Below are 18,828 nucleotides of genomic sequence, written 5' to 3'. Positions count from 1 at the left end.
TTTATATATATATTTATATATTTATATATATAAGGATCCCGATGATAGTTTAGACTCGTGAATACATTTTCATCATTCTGTTACTCACTTACTCGAGTCTTGGAACAAGTTATTAGAAATTATAGAAGACTCATCAAAAGACACAAGGGGACTTTCTCAAAAGATTCGAAAGAACTCTTCAGACTTAACTCTTAACTCTATCTTAAATTTGAGTTATGCATTCAAGGTTATTAATTGTGGTAGGAAAATTATCGTTATGATTAAATGAGTTTTAGATAGTTTATCATGATAAATGGTCAAGAAAATATCGTATGAGAGTAAGTCCGCGACGCGGATATGCATTTTAATATTTGATCGCGAAATAATATATTTATGATTATAATATTTAGCCCGTTGACGGGCCCTTTCATATATATATATATATAAAATAATACAAATAGTAATATCATATGTTGTAATAACATATAAGTCAGGATGGCCGAGTGGTCTAAGGCGCCAGACTCAAGTTCTGGTCCTCGTAAGAGGGCGTGGGTTCAAATCCCACTTCTGACATTTTATTTTTTATTTGTTTTTTCTTTAAATGAAAACAGAAAGTTTTTGAAATATATGTAGTACATGAAATTATGAGAAGAATAAATACTCTTTAATTATCTTAGAATTTAAGACAAACAAATTAAATTAAAAGTAATTTTTTTTAATTTGTGTTTCAACTCAAGATCATTACACAGGTTAACAAAAATGATTGTGGAAAATTGTCTTGTTAGTAAATCAGAAATTGTTCCTATATATATATATTACCTAATATATATAAGCCAATAACAAAAAAAGAAAAAATTAACACTGCAATATTTAATTGTATAATATATTATGTGACTTGTACTATTTATATTTTATCCACATTTACCTTTATTTTACCTTATCAACATTTAGGAATCAATTCTTATAATATTAGGAGAACCATATTTTATAGAAAAGAAATTCAACTATTATCTTTATTTTTCCAAAGTATTTCTTGAATAAGTATCAGTTATATTGATATCAATGACTTAGACTTAATTATTAAGGGTTATAAATGATAATTAATGTAAAATGGAGAAATAGACAATTAATTGAGGGCTATAACAATATCCAATGGTGGCTACTTTCCAAAGAAATTGGTTACAATTGCAAAGAACTTAACTATGCACCAATTATATATTTTTTTTATGCTAATACAATTTGTAATGACAAAAATTTTATGGTAAAATATATCTTTTGGTCCATTTTTCTTTTTAATAATAAATGTTGCATATTTGAACACATCAAATTGCTGGGCTTCGCACAGATATCACTTTTTCGTTACTAATACTTTGTTTGGATCATTGTTACCCATTGTTTCATAATGTATTGTATTGTTTTTTTACTCTATTGTACTGTATTATATGGTAGATACAATGTTTATTTAGACTGTATTGTTTGTTGTTGCTTAATATCATTTTAATTGTTTGGTTTGACTGGATCGTACTACATTGTAATTTATAAATTTACTAAAATATCTTTAATTATTCTAGAGTAGGAGGTTGGACTAGATTTAAATAATTAAGATAAAGGGTAAAATAGTATTTTGAAATATTATGTAAAGATATAACTGAAAAAAGAAATTAAGTAACAGTGAGAACACACCAAATCGGTTGTTCCATAAAATAGGGATTTTCGTTGTTACATAACAACGAAATTTAACAATACAATACAATACATTTTAAATAACAATCAAAACAAACATTGTAGGTGAAGTAACAATACAATACAATACAATATTATAAATAACAATGATCCAACCATAGTGTAATAGAAATCCAACAATTTTAGAATTTCTATTATATTTTTGAATTCAAATACCAAATTAGCCAAGAATTATGAAAATGAAATCCAGAAAATTAGCATTACTTAATGAATTAATTAAAGTATCAAAACTTCTCTAAACTTAACGTAAATTATTAGTTTCATCTCTTAATTATTGGCAGCCTTAAAATAACCAATACTTGACTAATTGAAGTTAAATACACCCTGATCTTGCAACTTAGTGAAATACACCTCTCAATTTTCTTCAAGTTTATTGGTGTTTTCGATCTTTGTAGGATACATCTATTCAGGGTTGATTTCTCAAAAGGTCAATAGATTGATAGTTATTATCTTAAAAAATAATCTGTCTTTTTAATTTTCTTAAAAAATAACTTTATCAAAGCATAACAATTAATCGAGTGGTCATCTGACAATCATAAAAAAATGTGTTGTTTATGTTTCATTCTCTATGAAAGGTTACCGCAAATAAATAGAGGCGGAGCTATATAGAGTCAAAAAAGGTTGAACCATATCCCCTTCATTGAATTGTGCAAATAAAAATAAGTTTTTTTTAAAATTATTATAGATAAAATGTTAGAGTTTCATTGGCATACAAGAGGATTTTAATGTAGTGGGGTTCAAAACTTGTTTAAGGCCACATGTTCAAATTCCAAATGTGACATATTAGTAAATGCCTTTTTACATATAAAGTTCTGACTTTGCTACTCTTCAACAATTTTTATTTATATCGTATTTTATAATGTCAATTATCACATGTTATTTATTTATAAAGCGTTATTTCATCTTTAATTCTAACAGATCCGTTACATGTTGTAATTGTGTCAATGTCAATGAAGAAGTCACTCTCAACATTATCGTTGGCACAAGAACTAGGCTAAATCCACCTCTACCACAAGAATACTGGAGAAATGCTGCTATTTTCAGTAAAGTCGAGACAAATAATCTATCTTTTTTTGTATGTTATGAAATGTTATTATTAACTTTATCGAATAAAGTATATGATAATATACATGTTGCTTCATTGTATCAATTAGTTAAGTCAAATATTATCTTTTTTTACAATATAATATTTTTTTTTTTTTTTGCCTCATGTTCGACATTATTAATTTTGAGATCTCCATTGATTTGATTCGTCCTACAAAAGATATTTTAGTACAATATTTGATTGGTGCACTAAATGTTAGAAAAGTTGAAACAGCCACATGCTTTCTCTGTTACTCTGTATCCTGGGAAAATGCATAAGTATCACTCTAAATGATTGAAATTTTAGAGACATATTTTAATTAAATTAAGGTTTTATTATTCTCCTGAACTTATTTTTTTGGTAATTTGTGCACCTTTTTAGTTTATGTGGCATCCAAATATCTGTCACGCACCTCAATTGCGTGGGGCCACGGAGTGTGCCACGTAAGACAAAAAATGTATATTTTATTAAAAAAAATAAGTTCAAGGGGTAATAGGACCTTAGTTTAGTTAAATTGTGTCTTTGAAATTTCAATCATAGTCTAGGGGGTACTTGTGCATTTTCCCCTGTATCTTTGTAGACAATATTAATATTATTATATGTATATACAATAATAATAATTTTATAGTAGAGTTTGAAAAGATACGATGATGTCAATAACATGTTCAGTAAAGTTCTACAAATCAAATTGAGGAAAGATAAAAAAAGTACACAAATTTTACCATAATCTCTTAAAAGTAGATAAATTATTTCAGAAAGAAGTGCAAATCATATTAACTAATAAGGAAATTTTATTAATTATTTAAATAACAACAAAGTATTGGAATTAACATTATGCTTGAATTTATTCACCAAATTGGCCAAGAATTATGAAAAAGAAAAATCCAGAAATTTAGCATTAATTAATTAGTTAATTAATTAATTAAATTTTGGGGCTTGGAATGCCTGAGGCAAAAAGATTTGAGTCTTTTTAATCCTTCTTCAAGAAAAGATGACTCAACTGCAAATGTGATTCTGATCCAATTTTTTAATCCAACAGCAGTTCCTATAATTTAAAAAATAAAAAAAAAAATTGTATTTATAAACAATAATAAAAATAGGCTAATTAGTTTAAATTGATTGCTAACAAAAGGAAAATTTCATTTACCATGCACAAATATTGTAAATGTTTACAAATATAAGTAGTTTACACCACATTTTAGTACAAGTCCATTCTTATTATTTTGATTCATTTTATGCGATACTGTTTCAAATTTATTTCTTTTCAAAAGAAACATAATATTTTCCCCCATCACTCTATATATGTGAATATTCATTAACTTCAAGTTTTTACGTTTATTTTAATGACGTGCTCTCTGTCATAGTGATTACAAGATTTATAGTCTTGCTATACGTTAAAAGTCGATCTTTTTTCATAAATTTCATGTCTAATTAAACATATGTATATAAATAATTGGGGTTATATTTTGTCAAATACTTATCAAACTATACTGGTTAGATTTAACATAAGCTTTGAACAAAACAAAGAATTTAATGTGAACTCACATCTAAAGGTATCATTTACATTTTCTATATTTTTTCAAAAAAAATAATCTATTTTCTAGTCTACGGTAGGATTTATATTGAAAAATCATCCTCATTTTTATAAATAAAATATCAGAATTTTAAATATCTAATTATACTCAGTAATAACATACTCTTCTTAATAATAAATATAAAAGTATCATGACATATTTAAGATCTCAAATATTGTATCATGTATTTGGTATCTCCAAAAATCTCATTTTCTTTTATAATCTCCCTATACAATGAAACACAATTTCAGAGTCCAGAGTCTAAAGGGTATAAAATATTAACAAAAATTCTAAAACGGTATATAAAATTTTATATTAACCAAAACGGCAAATCGCTGGAACAATAGCGATTTCCTCCGCCGGAAAAAGAAAAATGATATTTATTTATTTTTAGAAAATTTTTTTTAGGCAGCAATTTTTTTTTCAAGAAAATCGCTGCCATGGACAACGATTTTCATTTTTTAAAAAAAATTCAGCGATTTTCTTAAAATTTTTTTCTTTTTAAAATCACATTTCGCAAATCGCTGTTTCCGGCGGAGTAAATCGCTGTTGTTCCAGCGATTTTGCCGTTTTGGTTATTATTTTTGAAATTTTTGTTAATATTTTATACCCTTTAGGCTCCGGACTCCACAATTTCATATTTATATTTTGAGTAATTATTTTTCACATTTTAACATTTCTAAATTCTTATATATATATTTATATTATAATTAAAAAAATAAAAGTAAAATATTTTTATATTCTGAATTGTTGTACTAACCAGGAAGTAAAATGACATATTCCTCCTTAGCAAGCTTAAAACAGAAGTCCATATCATCAATTATATTTTGGAGGAGAATTATATTAAGATTCACCTATTCATCATATAGAAAATTAAAATTAAAAAAATAGGACTAAAAAGAAATAAAAGCAAAAAAGAAGGGACCAAATTGTATGAAATTAAAAGTTTTGTGGTAGTTAAAGAATTTACCATAACAACCATTGAACCTTGAGGTTTATAAGGGCAATTTAGGCATGGAATTTCAAGTGTCTTTTCATAACATATATCTGAATTTTTCTTTAACATTTGGAGTGTATTTTTGAAGAAATCCTCTTTGGTATTTTCAATAATTTTGGGGACTGCTGCCTGCAATATCAAAATAATTTTTTTACAAAAATAAAAAATAAATTAAGTTATATACATTGTCAATATAGTTTAACGTTTAATCTATATAAGATAAGTTATCTATTACAATCGATACAACGTGTTTGGTTTTGGATAGATAGAAATTAATAATGTCATATGTCTACTTTTTATCTTATATTTGAAAATTAGTTATTGTTCTAGCTAGCGTTTAAAATTCAAGAGTTGTGAATATTGAAACTCTAAAACGTAGATTCTTTTTTTTATGAGTTTACGTAATATATATTATCGGAATAAATAATTTTACACCATCAAGTTATCCATACTTGTTGTAGCTTATAACATATCTTATATGTGTTTAATATTTCAAATTTTATATGGTAAGGAAACTTATTTATACATATCACTTAGATATATTGATGTCGTATAAAAATATTATTTATACTGACGATATATAGGCTACGATTTACCTGTATGAAAGTTGTGGGACTTGCACATAAGTCACAATAGTTATTTATATGTTCAATTATCTGAGAAATGAATAAAAAAACTTGTGATAATTAGTATCACATATAAATAAGTACAGCAACATATATAACATGAATTAACTATGAAAATTTGTGTTTAATTTGTTACCCAAATATTTAAGATTTTAATCGTTATAAGTTATTGAATTTTAAATAAATTACTTATACATATTAATAATTAAATAACGTTTTTATTGAAAGAACTTTTTGTGCAACTTATACCTCTTTATTTTTTTTTTACCAGAAATTCTTTTTTAATTTTCATAAAAAGAATAGCCTCTGGACTTCCCCTCAATCTTAACAAGGAGCTTTCATGAATAGGATTCCTCGCCAAACAATCTTTTCTTTATCACTTTACTTCGCTCTAGAAATCTAATTTCACCGACCATGACGAAGAGATTTGTGGTGGTCAATCCGATAACAACAAGGAGAGTCGAGAGAGGGCTCGTAGTCTCCCCACTACCCCACACCTATTTATTCATTCGAGATGCAAAATAAATGAATTTCTTAAGACAAACACAAGTTTGGACTACGGTTAATGAGGGAAGCCCAAACCAATAAATACATAATTTTTTAGCACCGCCTCTAAATAAGCAACAAAATTTTACTAATTAATTTAGAAACATACCTTAGGGGATTTGAAAATGCAATTAGGATCATTAATGACAAACCAACCAAGTCTCCAACCAGGAATTAACCATCTTTTTGACAAAGAACCAAGTGTTAATATTGGTGTTATTGAACTAAATAATCCCATTGATGTAAAAGGGGTTTCTCCAAAAGCAAGATGTCCATAAACTTCATCTGCTATGATCAATGTCTTCACTTTCTTTGCAGTTTCTGCTATCTAATCACAAACAACAGACATAATATATAAACATGTCATTATTCAACTTTGATATTTATGTCCTCCAAATCTGGATGTGTACACATAGACATTTAAACGTGTATAAAATTGAACAAGCACCAGACACACACGTCTTATGTGACATATTAGACGTAAGATGCAATGGAATTATTCAATTATATACAAGTTTAAGTGTGTTCTTGTGCAAACTCAAAGTTGAAGAATATAAATGTCAGTTCAGGTCAAGTTAAAAGGACATTTTTATACATTATGCCTAAACAAAATGAATCAAATTTTAATTAAGGAGATGACGTAGTTTATGTGAATTAACTACTAAATAGACACTTGAAAACACTTGCAAAAGTTTTTCCAAAACTAACAAAAACTTTTTATATATCATATGTTCAGATGCTTAATTAAAACGATTCGTGTACCTTCTTTAAATGGTCATAGGAGTAGACATTTCCACAAGGATTTCCAGGATTTATAATAACAATTGCAATAGTATTTTGATCAACCAAATCTTCAATTGCCTCCAAATTAAGTTGCCAATTGTTTTGAGGTAGAAGATCATAGTACCTAATTTCAATATTTCTAAAAGAAGCACAAAGTGCATAAGTTGGGAAGCCAGGCCTTGGTAACAAAATGTTAGAATTAGGTTTTGCAAGAAAAGACAATGCTATTTCTATAGCTTGTGTGCAACCAACAGTAATGTACACATCTTCTTGTGATAATTCATAACAAAGATCCCTTGATAAGTAGCTTGCAATTGCCCTGTTAATATATAGGGGAGAAAAACTTTAGTATATACAAAATATAAATTAATATATACAATGACATGACGTGACATGACATGATATGTTTGTGGTGTTTTTCAGTATATATGTAACTTAAATTCTTTAATAAACATGTATTAATTCTCATGTTTGGTTGACTTAAATGTTTAGTAAAAATATTTTTTTTTCTAATAGAATTGTTTTCCTCAAATTTAAGAAAAATAACCTCCTTGCGTAAAGTAAGAAAAATATTTTCCAAGACTCTGTCTCAACCTCAACATCCGAATTTCGATGACACGAATTGCAACTCCTAATCTCGACCCAAGATCAAGTCATGATAGGGTCCGAGGTCGGTTATCGAGGTTGAGAGATTGATCCTGAGTTGGGATATCGCGAGTCAGATTTCGAATCGACATTTCTCAAGCTAGGGTTGAGTTGGATATTAGATTGAAAGTCGGGTCTCGGATCGATAGTCGGGTCTCAAGTCGGGATCGAGTGTTATGATCGGGAATTGGGTCTCAAGTCAGGGTCGAGTATCAAGATTGGGAGTCAGGTCTCGATTCGGGGTACAGAGTCAGGTTTCGTTTTTGGTTGTGACTAGTGATTGTATCGATATCATAATATTTATCCAGATTATACCTAAATGCTCTTAGGTCAATATTTTCTTACTAACCTTTTTTTCCGTAAAAATATTTTATCTTATGAAAACATATTTATCTTCAAACCAAACACACCCTAATAGTAAAAACCATAAATTATAATATATGAATTATATATGAATTTTTTTTACTTTCTAGTAGTTGGAAGACCAGCAGAGGGAGAATATCCATTAAATTTATCAATAAGAAGACTCTCAACAACAGCTTCTTTAGCTTCATTTGTTGTGTGAAAACATGAATGAGCTGTTGGATCTCCTATTCCCAATGAGATCACTTCCCTCTTCCTTTCGCCATCTGCACGAAAATTAGTGACGGAATCAAAATTTTCAAAAAAAAAAAAATCAAAATAATTCAGTTTACAATAAATATATATACATACTTCGACTGTCTCAATTCACATGCTTTAACTTTTTTTTAATCCGTCTAAAAAAGAATATTCATTTCTATATTTAATAGTAATTCTATAAATTCCTGACATGAAACATGTTTCAAAATCATAAGATCTAAAAAAATATTTTGATGCGTTATACATATTTTTAATCAATCTATAAGACAAACAATTGAAACAAAAGCAACACTACATAATAAAAACTTAACCTATATATCAAACTTAGAGACACAATTTTTCATTTCTAATATAAGAAAAATTATTTATTTTTTATATTTAAATACAATTTTTAAACATTACCTCCATCTATGATGCCCATCAACAAGCCAAGAATCTTTTTGATAGTTATATTTGTAGGTGTTTCCAACTCTTTTGTGTAATTTTCACCTAAATAATTTGTTTGGCTTCCCATATTTTCAAATAAGTTAAAAAAATGCAAGAAAAAAAATAAGAATTAACAAAGAAAATATGGGGAAAAAATGAGAGAGAAAAGGAGAGTTTAGTGCAAAATGTAGTCTAAGAATTATCCATATTAATACTTGTTTCCAAGGAATTATGTTTAATTTTCTAAGTTGACTAGTATCTCGATCACGTGTGTAACATATGTATTTCATACTGATTAATTAAAAAATATCAAGGTGATATAAATTATATTAGAATAAGATATATGACTTAGAATATAAGCTAGTCAAACTGTCTTATCTATTTTTTTTAAGACTCAAAAAATCGACGCATATAGTAAACACTTGAATGTTTATAAGCAATATAAATTTTGACTTGGGAAAAATTCTATGGATGAGCAAAAATATACAAATATTTTTGTTAAATTTAATTGATATAATTTGTCTTACAATTTTTATTTTATTTTAAAATAATAAATATGGATGGGTGTCTTCTTTCTTTAAGAATTTGGATTGAAAAAAAACATGGTTGCTTGTAAATAGAAGATTTTTTTGCGTTTAATCAATTTATGCAGTGTAAAATTAATTCGAAAAATTGTAATAAATTGGTCATGTCTAATATATTTGACATAATATTATGTTAAAGGGTATTATAGTCATTTTATTTAATTTAATTTGGGGCTTCCTACTCTACTATAATATGGTACTTAGTCAAATATTATATCAGTTTAGTCAATTAATTGGACTTATTTGGCGGAGAACGTTAAAATTACATGGATTACCATTGACTTTTATGTAATTAATTCATACAATTAATTAAGAATGGAGTATTGAGTAAGTAAGCAAATGAAAATAAATCTCCAAAATTAAAGTCCAATGTAGAGTTTTTGTTATAATTTATATTAAATTATCATCCTATTACACTTTGTTTCCAAATGTATCGTATTTGTATCACATTACAGTATTTTAATGAATGCAGTATTGAATAGATTATATCGTTCTTTGTTATTCCATAATGTTACATACTCATAATTTAAATGTTAAATTTATATAAAAAAAAAGATATAAAAAAGAGCTACTATGAAAAAGTAGGGTAAAAAATAAAATAATAAAAAACAAAATGAGAAGAAAATACTAGCTAACCACGCGATCACACCAAATCGACCGTTACATAAAACTGATCTTTTCGTCGTTACCTATCGATAGATTTCAACAATACAATGCAATAGAATTTAAGTAATAATCAAAATAAATATATTGTATTTGAACTAACAATACAATACAATACAATACAACGAGTAACAAAAATCCAAACAAGGTGTAATACTATGAAAAACTAGCTAGAAGGTAACTAAAGTCTAAAAGGTATATTTGTTTCTTCTACTTAACTGAAAATAGTCCAAAATATCTTTAAACTACGTAAAATCGAACCGAAAAAAAATATTTCCTGGATTTCTGCTGCAATAGACCAGAAAACAGAAAAGGAAACAAGAAAATTTGACACTTACTCGATGCAACTTAAATATACAATGAACCTCTCAGCTTTATATCAAAATTCCCGACCTCGACCTCAACCTCAACCTCGATCTGGTTGTTTATATTCACCAGAAAACGGTTCAGACAGAACATAACCACGCGGAATGAAATAAGCAATGATCAAATCTTCTGGTTTCTGGCAAAGTGTAATCAGTGTATAATTGTCTCACTTCTGAGAATCACAGTATTCGGGGAACTCGCATTCACATGGTCCTTTTCTTACCTGCATCAAGAAGGGAAAAGATCTTCATAACAAGGGCTTAAAAACTAACAAATATATAGATGAAGATAACAAACGAAGCACTCACTAATAGTTCACGTATTTTCGAGATATGGTACTTTTCTTGAAACTTATACGAGCTACTTTTTCCCATGATTTATGTGTATTACCATATTGTAACCGGCCCCAACTTGTTTGGGATTGAGGCATAGCTATCGTTGCTATATTACCATTATTCACTCTTGTACATGTTGTACAGAACATTCAACTACATTCTGGGAAGGTAAAACTGAATGTCCCGTCCCCATCAAGAAGGTAATGTGTGAGAGCTATTATTACTATCCAAAGAACTAGTTTGCAGTTCCAAAAATCGAGATTTTTAAAGTAAGAACCAATCCACATACCTTGCGCAATGTAAATGATACCCTCCTTGAAGCCCTTCTGATTTTGGTGTCGTTCACTACATCAATCTGCAATCCGCAAGTTTGGAAAAATCAAAGGAATATAACTTACCGAGACTGTCTGTCATTATAGTTGCAGAATTTTTGAAATGCAGATGCAAGAAAAGATAGAAGGAGAAGCAAAACTTGATCAATCAAGCACATATGGAATCTGAAGCTCAAAAGGGAACAAAAATGAAACGAATTGAAAGGTTCATAGGTTGAAGCAATGATACAATAAAATTACCAAAGGGAGCCAAGACGGTGGTGCCGCATTCTACCAATAAGATTGACTCTGGCATCTCCAATAATGACACCAAATCCTCAGTTACATACCCGGATTAACATCAAAACACTTGTTATGTCCCACTTAAACCATTATTCTCCCGATAATCGAAAATATTTTTTTTGTTTTCGGAGAATTAAGAAAAAAGTATCACGTGTTGATGAATACTTGGTGTTGGTGCAAAGTTAAAACTTTTTTTTGATGTTCCCCAAAATTTTCAAGTTTTGCAGGATAGCAAAAACTTTCTTGCAGGGGAAATTTGGTGTCAATGAGCTCCCAGTTACTAGGTGCACAAGTAAATGAGGCCAAGTTTCGAGTCATATAGTTAGATGTTTAGAGTAAAGAATAAGCATTGGCAGCAGGAGTTACCTTATGATGTGGAATGTAATGATGCCAAGCATAGCGTGCTTCTCGTGATAACAACAGTATAGATCGAGGGGGTAGATAAATAGCTCTCCTCAAAAACTTTGAGCTCTTATCGGAATTTTGAGCCTCTTCATCACTCAATGTGTTAGGGTCTGTAGGCCAAACACTAGTAGAATACTTTCTGAACTCCATGATGCAAGGCCCTGCCAATGAAAGGCTGAATATTAATCCTTCAAATGCTGAATGGGTGTCAATATGTGGAGACAATCCCACTCCGGGTGGATATTCATTAACCTGTTAAAGATTGTAAACATTTCATAAAGTTTTAACGACATAATTTCATGACATACAAAACATTTGAAAACTAAAGCTATCACTGAAAATGAAAATCCTTACGACATTGCAAGTCAGACAGGAGCTAGTTCCCTTCCCCAGCATAAAACTAGACAAGTCATGGAGGGACAGCTCATAAATGAAGAAATATAAGATGTGAAATTAACTAACCGTGAGCTGGTCCAAAACTACGGTTTCGGTGTAACCAAGCTTTTGAAACATTGACATCTTGTCAAGTATTGGCGAAAGAAATGATGGAAGTTCACCCAAGTACTGATTTGTGTTGACATTCCTCGTCTGCAGTGGCCAATAGAGAGAGAATTCAATAAGTGCATTTTAGATCTTAAAGCTTACTAGCATTTGAAAGATTAATAATATACAGAAATAAGCAAATATAAGAGAGATCAGCAGCTTTTAGCAGAAAATTCAAGAGTTTCAAACATCTGCAAATGAACTTTTCGAGCAGTTCTGAATTGTCAAGGGATTTAAAAAACAAGAACGGGAATGATATTGTTGATAGCTCAGAAGTGAGTCTAATAAGGCCATTAGGTGGCAATTAGAAGTTCTCGAACATTTTAATCAAACCAAAATTGGGGTTCAGTTGTCCTTGATGGTCATTGGTGTTTTGTATGATTTACTGATATATCTTTTCAAAACCGAGAAGTCCATTATTTCCAACTTCTGAAGTCCGTAGATAATGGGTCCTACCCTCTTCCGCACTAGGATTCAAGCTCATAATGTGTGCCAACCGCACATCCCCCGTTTTACTGATTTACTGGTTTTGGAAATGCTAATTCCCTCTAACCCAATATGCTACCCTTACCTCTTTCACTACCATGAGTTCTGTGAACAAGAGTGTGTACTTGTGTAGTCCTTCGTTACAAAATCAAAGGACACAAACAAGGGAAATCAAGAAAGTACAATTAAAACCATCTTACTCTTTTCTTCTCCCATATTTGATATAATTTGTTCATTTGACCGGGGTGGGGTAGGATTGTTTGTAGAAGATTCCGTTAGATTTTCTAATAAAACAGGTCACATATGTAAAAAAGAGCAAAGAAACTAATTCTTCTTATACATATATCTAACGGCAAAAAATAATGCTTCTGCTATATGCCAGAATAATTACTTGCATTTCCATAGTTCCTAATACCCACTATGTGCACTTACATTATAGTGGAACTCATAACCAAAATGCTGCACCCTTCTTTTAGCAAGTTTTTGCCAAGGCCTTGAATCAACTGCTGCAAGTAGTTCCTAAAGATTCAAGAAAACTGAGTCATACTAGGGTGGAACTTTTCAAATAAATTTTGCGGAAAAATCGAGAAAATATAAGAACAGTGTAAGTGCCTATAGTATTTTCCCGCAAAATGAGATCCCTGACCTCCTCCTCTTTGACACTGATGAAGTCATGAATCAAGTAAAGACCAGGAATATCTAACTCTGAAGCTTCCATCGACACCTCAATTGAGTCATCCACTGCAACCTGAACCAGAAAGCAAGCTCATAAAGAAAATAAACATATACAAACAATCAATAGAAGTTACTCAAGGGAGTAAAGACAAAAGAAATCGGTAACCTCTATGCTAAACTGATACAATTTCCACTTAATACCCACAGTTCACACACACACTGACCAGTTCCTAAATAGCATGGCCGAAATTGATATAAGAACACAAACGTTAATTCATGAAAACGGGTGCTTACGTCAAGCATGAGTGCATTGTTTCCTATATGACTAAATCATCCTTCATAAATTCGATTTTCATTTAGCAATGACTAGCAAGAAATGCAAACATGTTAAGCGAAAGGAAGAATGGTGAAGGTCCCTCAGAAGCTCTATGCAATCAGTTATGTTATATCATGCTTTAAAGCTGACTTTCTAATTCCACTGTACAGTACATTCAAAATATTAATTGAATCAACATGCTCAAAAGAGAAGCACGGTAAACAATCTCATGAAAATTACAAGACTGTAAAAAAGATCAAGACTTTACTGTGGATAAAGATAATTTACCTGACAAACAGAAGGTACTGAATACTGAATGTGCAAAGACCGGCCACCAAGCTCAGGACATGCTCGTCTATTCAACGCCGTCAGGGCAGATTCTGCAGACTTTTCTTCATGATAAGACACAATAACTCTAGTGCCACTTTCATCAGCGAGATGGACTCCCTTAACTTGACCATATGCACCAAATACGGCTTCAATTGTGTCCAAAGTTAGTCCAACTGCAGGTCCACAATTGGCCACATAAAGATTTGAACTTGGTTCGCTAGTCCCTACAGGACGTTTAAATCTCGGCAATCCCATGTATTATACTATAATCAATACCTACAACCAGAAATTTTGGGGCTTTACCTCACCACATAGAAGTTACTTATGTATCAGACAAACATAGAGCCTTGATAGTCGAACAACGAAGAATAACCTTGTATCACATCACTACAAATATCTTACTCTACTACTTAACAAGCTCACCAATATTCACCACGAAATGAGAACTAATCTACATCTTAAGCTTAAAAACTTCACGAGGTTGATTTCTTAAACGCTCAACTAATATTTATCATCTCAGAAAGGTGAAAAATTCACCCTTCTTCTTGATTCCAATTTTTTTTCCAACAAAGATAATAACTTTCTAAGATAACAACTATTAGTCGAGTGACCCATCTAAAAAATCACCTCAAACTTCATGCTAAATCAAGAAAGCACCATTCTTGCATCTTCATTTAGCTAGAATATATTCAGAGTGCTATAAAGTTTCACAGGAACCCACTAGCTTTTGCTCAAACTGATTTAAAATAACGTAAACTTCAAATTCTGAATCCGCCTTTGACATCCAGTATATATACAGGTGAAATCCTACCTCCCTAAAAACTAATTAGACCCTTCAAATTCAATTCCTTAAGAACATTCCTACCTGAATATGAAACAATCTTAAGAACAAGAATTTGCAAACTCCATATTTACATATTAATTTGGTCTCTTCAATTTTATTTATTTTTTTAAAAATAACATCATTTTCTAAATTAAATAGCAATTCCATTGATTCTTTATGATAAAAAGAAGAAAAGAGAAATCTTACCAGCAAAACTTCACCGCCGGCCGCCGCTCTCTGCTGCAACGAAGAGAAAATCTCAATGAAGTCCTTATAGTTATCACTTAAATTACATATGAACCCCTTGTTCTATTTTGATGTGTTTTAATTCACCATATCTTTAGTTAATAATAGGAAAAAATGACAAATATATCCGAACTATCGTAAATGGTATGCAAATATCTTTTGTCATACTTTTGGGGCATTGGTGCCCTTGCCGTCCAACAACTAGAGCAATATACCTTTTATACTAATGAATATATACACGTGTCATAATCTTATCCACCGACCCGACATTGGATCGATGGATAAGATTGCGCCACGTGTCACTATTTAGTCTTCCGTTAGAGTGAAAGACATATACGCACTAGATTTTAGACAGTAGGGGCACAAATGTCCCAAAAGCATGACATAGAGTATCAACATACCATATACGATAATTCAAAGGTATATTTGTCATTTTTTCCAAAATAATACGTCAAACAAAACATGAAATAAAATTAATCCTAAATTTTATATTAGAATTAATTATCCTCATCTTATGATGTACCAAACAACGAATAATTTTATACGAACGAAAAGGTTTGTAATACATATTTTCACCTTAACCTGTAAAAGTTTCTCTTTACACCCCAACTTATAGAAATTAGGCCCGTTTTGGCCGTCGAGGTCAACTGGCTCAATAAATAACGTCTTAATGGACGTCAACAAAAATTCGGGCAAAACAGACTTCAAAATTTTGGATAACTAAAAATCCATAGATAGCACACGAAAAACTGGCAAATGGGATACCTGCTTCGGGGTCGTTTGACCTTCAAAATGGGCCGTTTTGGCCATCATGGCCAACTAGCTCCACAACTAATGTCTTAACAGAGGTTCACAAAAAATTTGGGCTAAAAAGATGCCACAATTCTGAATCACCAAAAATCAATGGACTATAACATACGAAAAATGTAAAATGGATGTTTACCTGCTTTGAGGCTCGTTTGACCTTCAAAATGGGTCATTTTGACCAACAAGGGCAACTGGATCTATAGATACGTCTTAACGGATGTCCACAAAAAATTTGGGCAAAAAAAATTCGGAATTCTGGATCACCAATAAAGATAATGGACTATAGCACATAAAAATAGGAAAAATGAGAGATTTACCTTCTCTGGGGCTCGTTTGACTTTCAAAATGATCTGTTTTGGTTGTTAGGGCCAACTGGCTGCATAGCTAACGTCTTAACGGACGTCCATGAAAAATTAGGGAAAAAAACCAATCAAAATCCTGAATCACCAAATATTCATGGACTATAGCACACAAAAATCGACAAAATCGGGTATACCTGCTTCGAGGCTCGTTTAGCCTTCAAAATTTATAGTTTTGGCCGTCAAGGCCAACTGGATCCATAGTTAACATCCTAACGAGGTCCACAAACAATTTGGGCCAAAAAGACATCGTGATTCAGGATCACTAAAAATTCATGGACTATAGCACACGAAAATTGGTAAAATGGGGGGTTTACCTGCTTCGGGGCTCGTTTGACCTTCAAAATAGATCGTTTTGGCCGTCAGGACCAGCTGGCTCCATAGTTAATGTATTAACGAATGTCCACACAAAAATTGGTCAAATGAGGGGTTTACCTGCTCTGGGGCTCATTTGAGTCAGGGCCAACTAACTTCATATAATGTCTTAATGGATATCTATGAAAATTTTGGGTGAAAAAAGACGTTAGAATTCTAGATCACCAAAAATTCATGGACCATAACCTACGAAAATCGGACAAATGTATACTTGCTTCGGGGATCGTTTGACCTTCAAAATGGTGTGTTTTGGCCGTCATGACCAAATGATTCCATAGCTAACGTCTAAACGGAGGTCCACGAAAAATTTGGGCAAAATCAAAATTTTGGATCACCAAAAATCCATGGACTAAGCACACGAAAATCAATAGAATAGGAGGTTTACATGCTTGGGCATCACTTGACCTTCAAAATAGGATGTTTTGGCCGTCAGGGTAATCTAGCTCCATAGATAAAGTCTTAACGGACGTCCAAAATAATTTGGGCAAAAAAGGTGACGTCGAAATTCTAGATCACCAAAAAAGATCATTGATGGTTAACCTGCTCCGGGACTTGTTTGACCTTCAGAATGGTTTGTTTTGTCCGTCAGGGCCAACAATCTCCAGATAATGTTTTAACTAGCGTCCATGAAAGATTTGGGTAAAAAGACGTGGATATACCGGATCACCAAAAATCAATAGACTATAGAACACAAAAATCAGTAAAATGGGGGTATACCTGCTTCAAAGATCGTTTGACCTTCAAAGTGAGCCGTTTTGGTCAACTAGTTCAATAACTTACAACTTAACGGAGGACACAAAAATTTCTGGCAAAATGATGTTAAAATTATGGATCACAAAAATTTCATGCTATAGCACACGAAATTGATAAAATATGGGGTTTACCTGCTTCGGGGCTCGTTTGACCTTCAAAATGGACCGTTATGGCGTTCAGGGCCAACTAGCTCCACAGATGGTTGCATAGCCAAGGTCTTGACGGACGTCCACAAAATTATTTGGCATTTTTGACGTCGGAATTCGGATCACCCAAAAAATAGTTTGCTATTGCACACAAAAATCGTCAAAATGGGGGTATGCTCGCTTCGGGGCTCGTTTGACCTTCAAAATGGGTCGGACTAGCCGTGAGGGCCAACCGGCTGCATAGCCAAGGTCTTGATGGACGTCCACAAAAAAGATTGGCATTTTTGACGTCGGAATTCGGATCCCCCAAAAAATAGTTTGCTATTGCACACAAAAATCGTCAAAATGGGGGTATGCTCGCTTCGGGGCTCGGTTGACCTTCAAAATGGGTCGGACTAGCCGTGAGGGCCAACCGGCTGCATAGCCAAGGTCTTGATGGACGTCCACAAAAAAGATTGGCATTTTTGACGTCGGAATTCGGATCCCCCAAAAAATAGTTTGCTATTGCACACAAAAATCGTCAAAATGGGGGTATGCTCGCTTCGGGGCTCGGTTGACCTTCAAAATGGGTCGGACTAGCCGTGAGGGCCAACCGGCTGCATAGCCAAGGTCTTGATGGACGTCCACAAAAAAGATTGGCATTTTTGACGTCGGAATTCGGATCCCCCAAAAAATAGTTTGCTATTGCACACAAAAATCGTCAAAATGGGGGTATGCTCGCTTCGGGGCTCGGTTGACCTTCAAAATGGGTCGGACTAGCCGTGAGGGCCAACCGGCTGCATAGCCAAGGTCTTGATGGACGTCCACAAAAAAGATTGGCATTTTTGACGTCGGAATTCGGATCCCCCAAAAAATAGTTTGCTATTGCACACAAAAATCGTCAAAATGGGGGTATGCTCGCTTCGGGGCTCGGTTGACCTTCAAAATGGGTCGGACTAGCCGTGAGGGCCAACCGGCTGCATAGCCAAGGTCTTGATG

At 32.0% G+C, this 18,828-nt stretch overlaps 2 protein-coding genes and 1 non-coding gene across 4 annotated transcripts; 1 reads left to right on the top strand and 2 right to left on the bottom strand.

The window, feature by feature from the left end:
- The first annotated feature begins 468 nt into the window (after positions 1–468).
- Positions 469–552, top strand: TRNAL-CAA. The gene has a single exon. It is a non-coding gene; the product is annotated as a tRNA-Leu (tRNA).
- A 3,027-nt stretch (positions 553–3,579) lies between these two features.
- Positions 3,580–9,188, bottom strand: LOC107005550 (probable aminotransferase TAT2). Of its 2 annotated transcripts, XM_015204175.2 has the most exons (8): positions 9,001–9,188; positions 8,444–8,606; positions 7,312–7,651; positions 6,659–6,877; positions 5,974–6,033; positions 5,351–5,506; positions 5,141–5,234; positions 3,580–3,851 (listed from the first exon to the last, which is right to left on the bottom strand). In XM_015204175.2, exons 1-8 carry the CDS (start codon positions 9,110–9,112, stop codon positions 3,721–3,723), a joined length of 1,275 nt encoding a protein of 424 aa, XP_015059661.1. In that variant the 5' UTR covers positions 9,113–9,188; the 3' UTR covers positions 3,580–3,720. The 2 variants fall into 2 exon arrangements, with proteins under 2 accessions (XP_015059661.1, XP_015059662.1); XM_015204176.2 differs by lacking the exon at positions 5,141–5,234 and having other exon boundaries at positions 3,724–3,851.
- A 1,261-nt stretch (positions 9,189–10,449) lies between these two features.
- On the bottom strand, positions 10,450–15,475 carry LOC107005551 (alkylated DNA repair protein ALKBH8 homolog). The gene is made up of 8 exons (XM_015204177.2): positions 15,372–15,475; positions 14,300–14,617; positions 13,667–13,768; positions 13,453–13,539; positions 12,454–12,579; positions 11,953–12,243; positions 11,262–11,327; positions 10,450–10,860 (listed from the first exon to the last, which is right to left on the bottom strand). The coding sequence occupies exons 2-8, from the start codon at positions 14,594–14,596 to the stop codon at positions 10,804–10,806; spliced, it is 1,026 nt and encodes a 341-aa protein (XP_015059663.1). The 5' UTR covers positions 14,597–14,617; positions 15,372–15,475; the 3' UTR covers positions 10,450–10,803.
- Between the last annotated feature and the right edge of the window lie 3,353 nt (positions 15,476–18,828).

This window comes from Solanum pennellii, chromosome 12 (genome assembly GCF_001406875.1).
Source record: "Solanum pennellii chromosome 12, SPENNV200".
In the NCBI taxonomy this organism is placed as follows: domain Eukaryota; kingdom Viridiplantae; phylum Streptophyta; class Magnoliopsida; order Solanales; family Solanaceae; genus Solanum; species Solanum pennellii.
Note: the sequence above shows the minus strand (reverse complement) of the source record. Positions and strands in the feature narration are given on the sequence as shown.

Bases quoted from the DNA above. Each gene is read 5' to 3' on its own strand.
- LOC107005551 (XM_015204177.2), bottom strand. From the start codon at position 14,596: ATGGGATTGCCGAGATTTAAACGTCCTGTAGGGACTAGCGAACCAAGT. The intron at 12,244-12,453 runs GTTAGTTAATTT...AATCTTTAACAG, and splicing joins TAGTTTTGGACCAGCTCACG to GTTAATGAATATCCACCCGG. The intron at 10,861-11,261 runs GTATGTGGATTG...TTCTTGATGCAG, and splicing joins TATCATTTACATTGCGCAAG to GTAAGAAAAGGACCATGTGA.
- LOC107005550 (XM_015204175.2), bottom strand. From the start codon at position 9,112: ATGGGAAGCCAAACAAATTATTTAGGTGAAAATTACACAAAAGAGTTG. The intron at 8,607-9,000 runs GTAATGTTTAAA...ATTTTCGTGCAG, and splicing joins GATGGGCATCATAGATGGAG to ATGGCGAAAGGAAGAGGGAA. The intron at 6,878-7,311 runs GTACACGAATCG...GTTTGTGATTAG, and splicing joins CCTATGACCATTTAAAGAAG to ATAGCAGAAACTGCAAAGAA.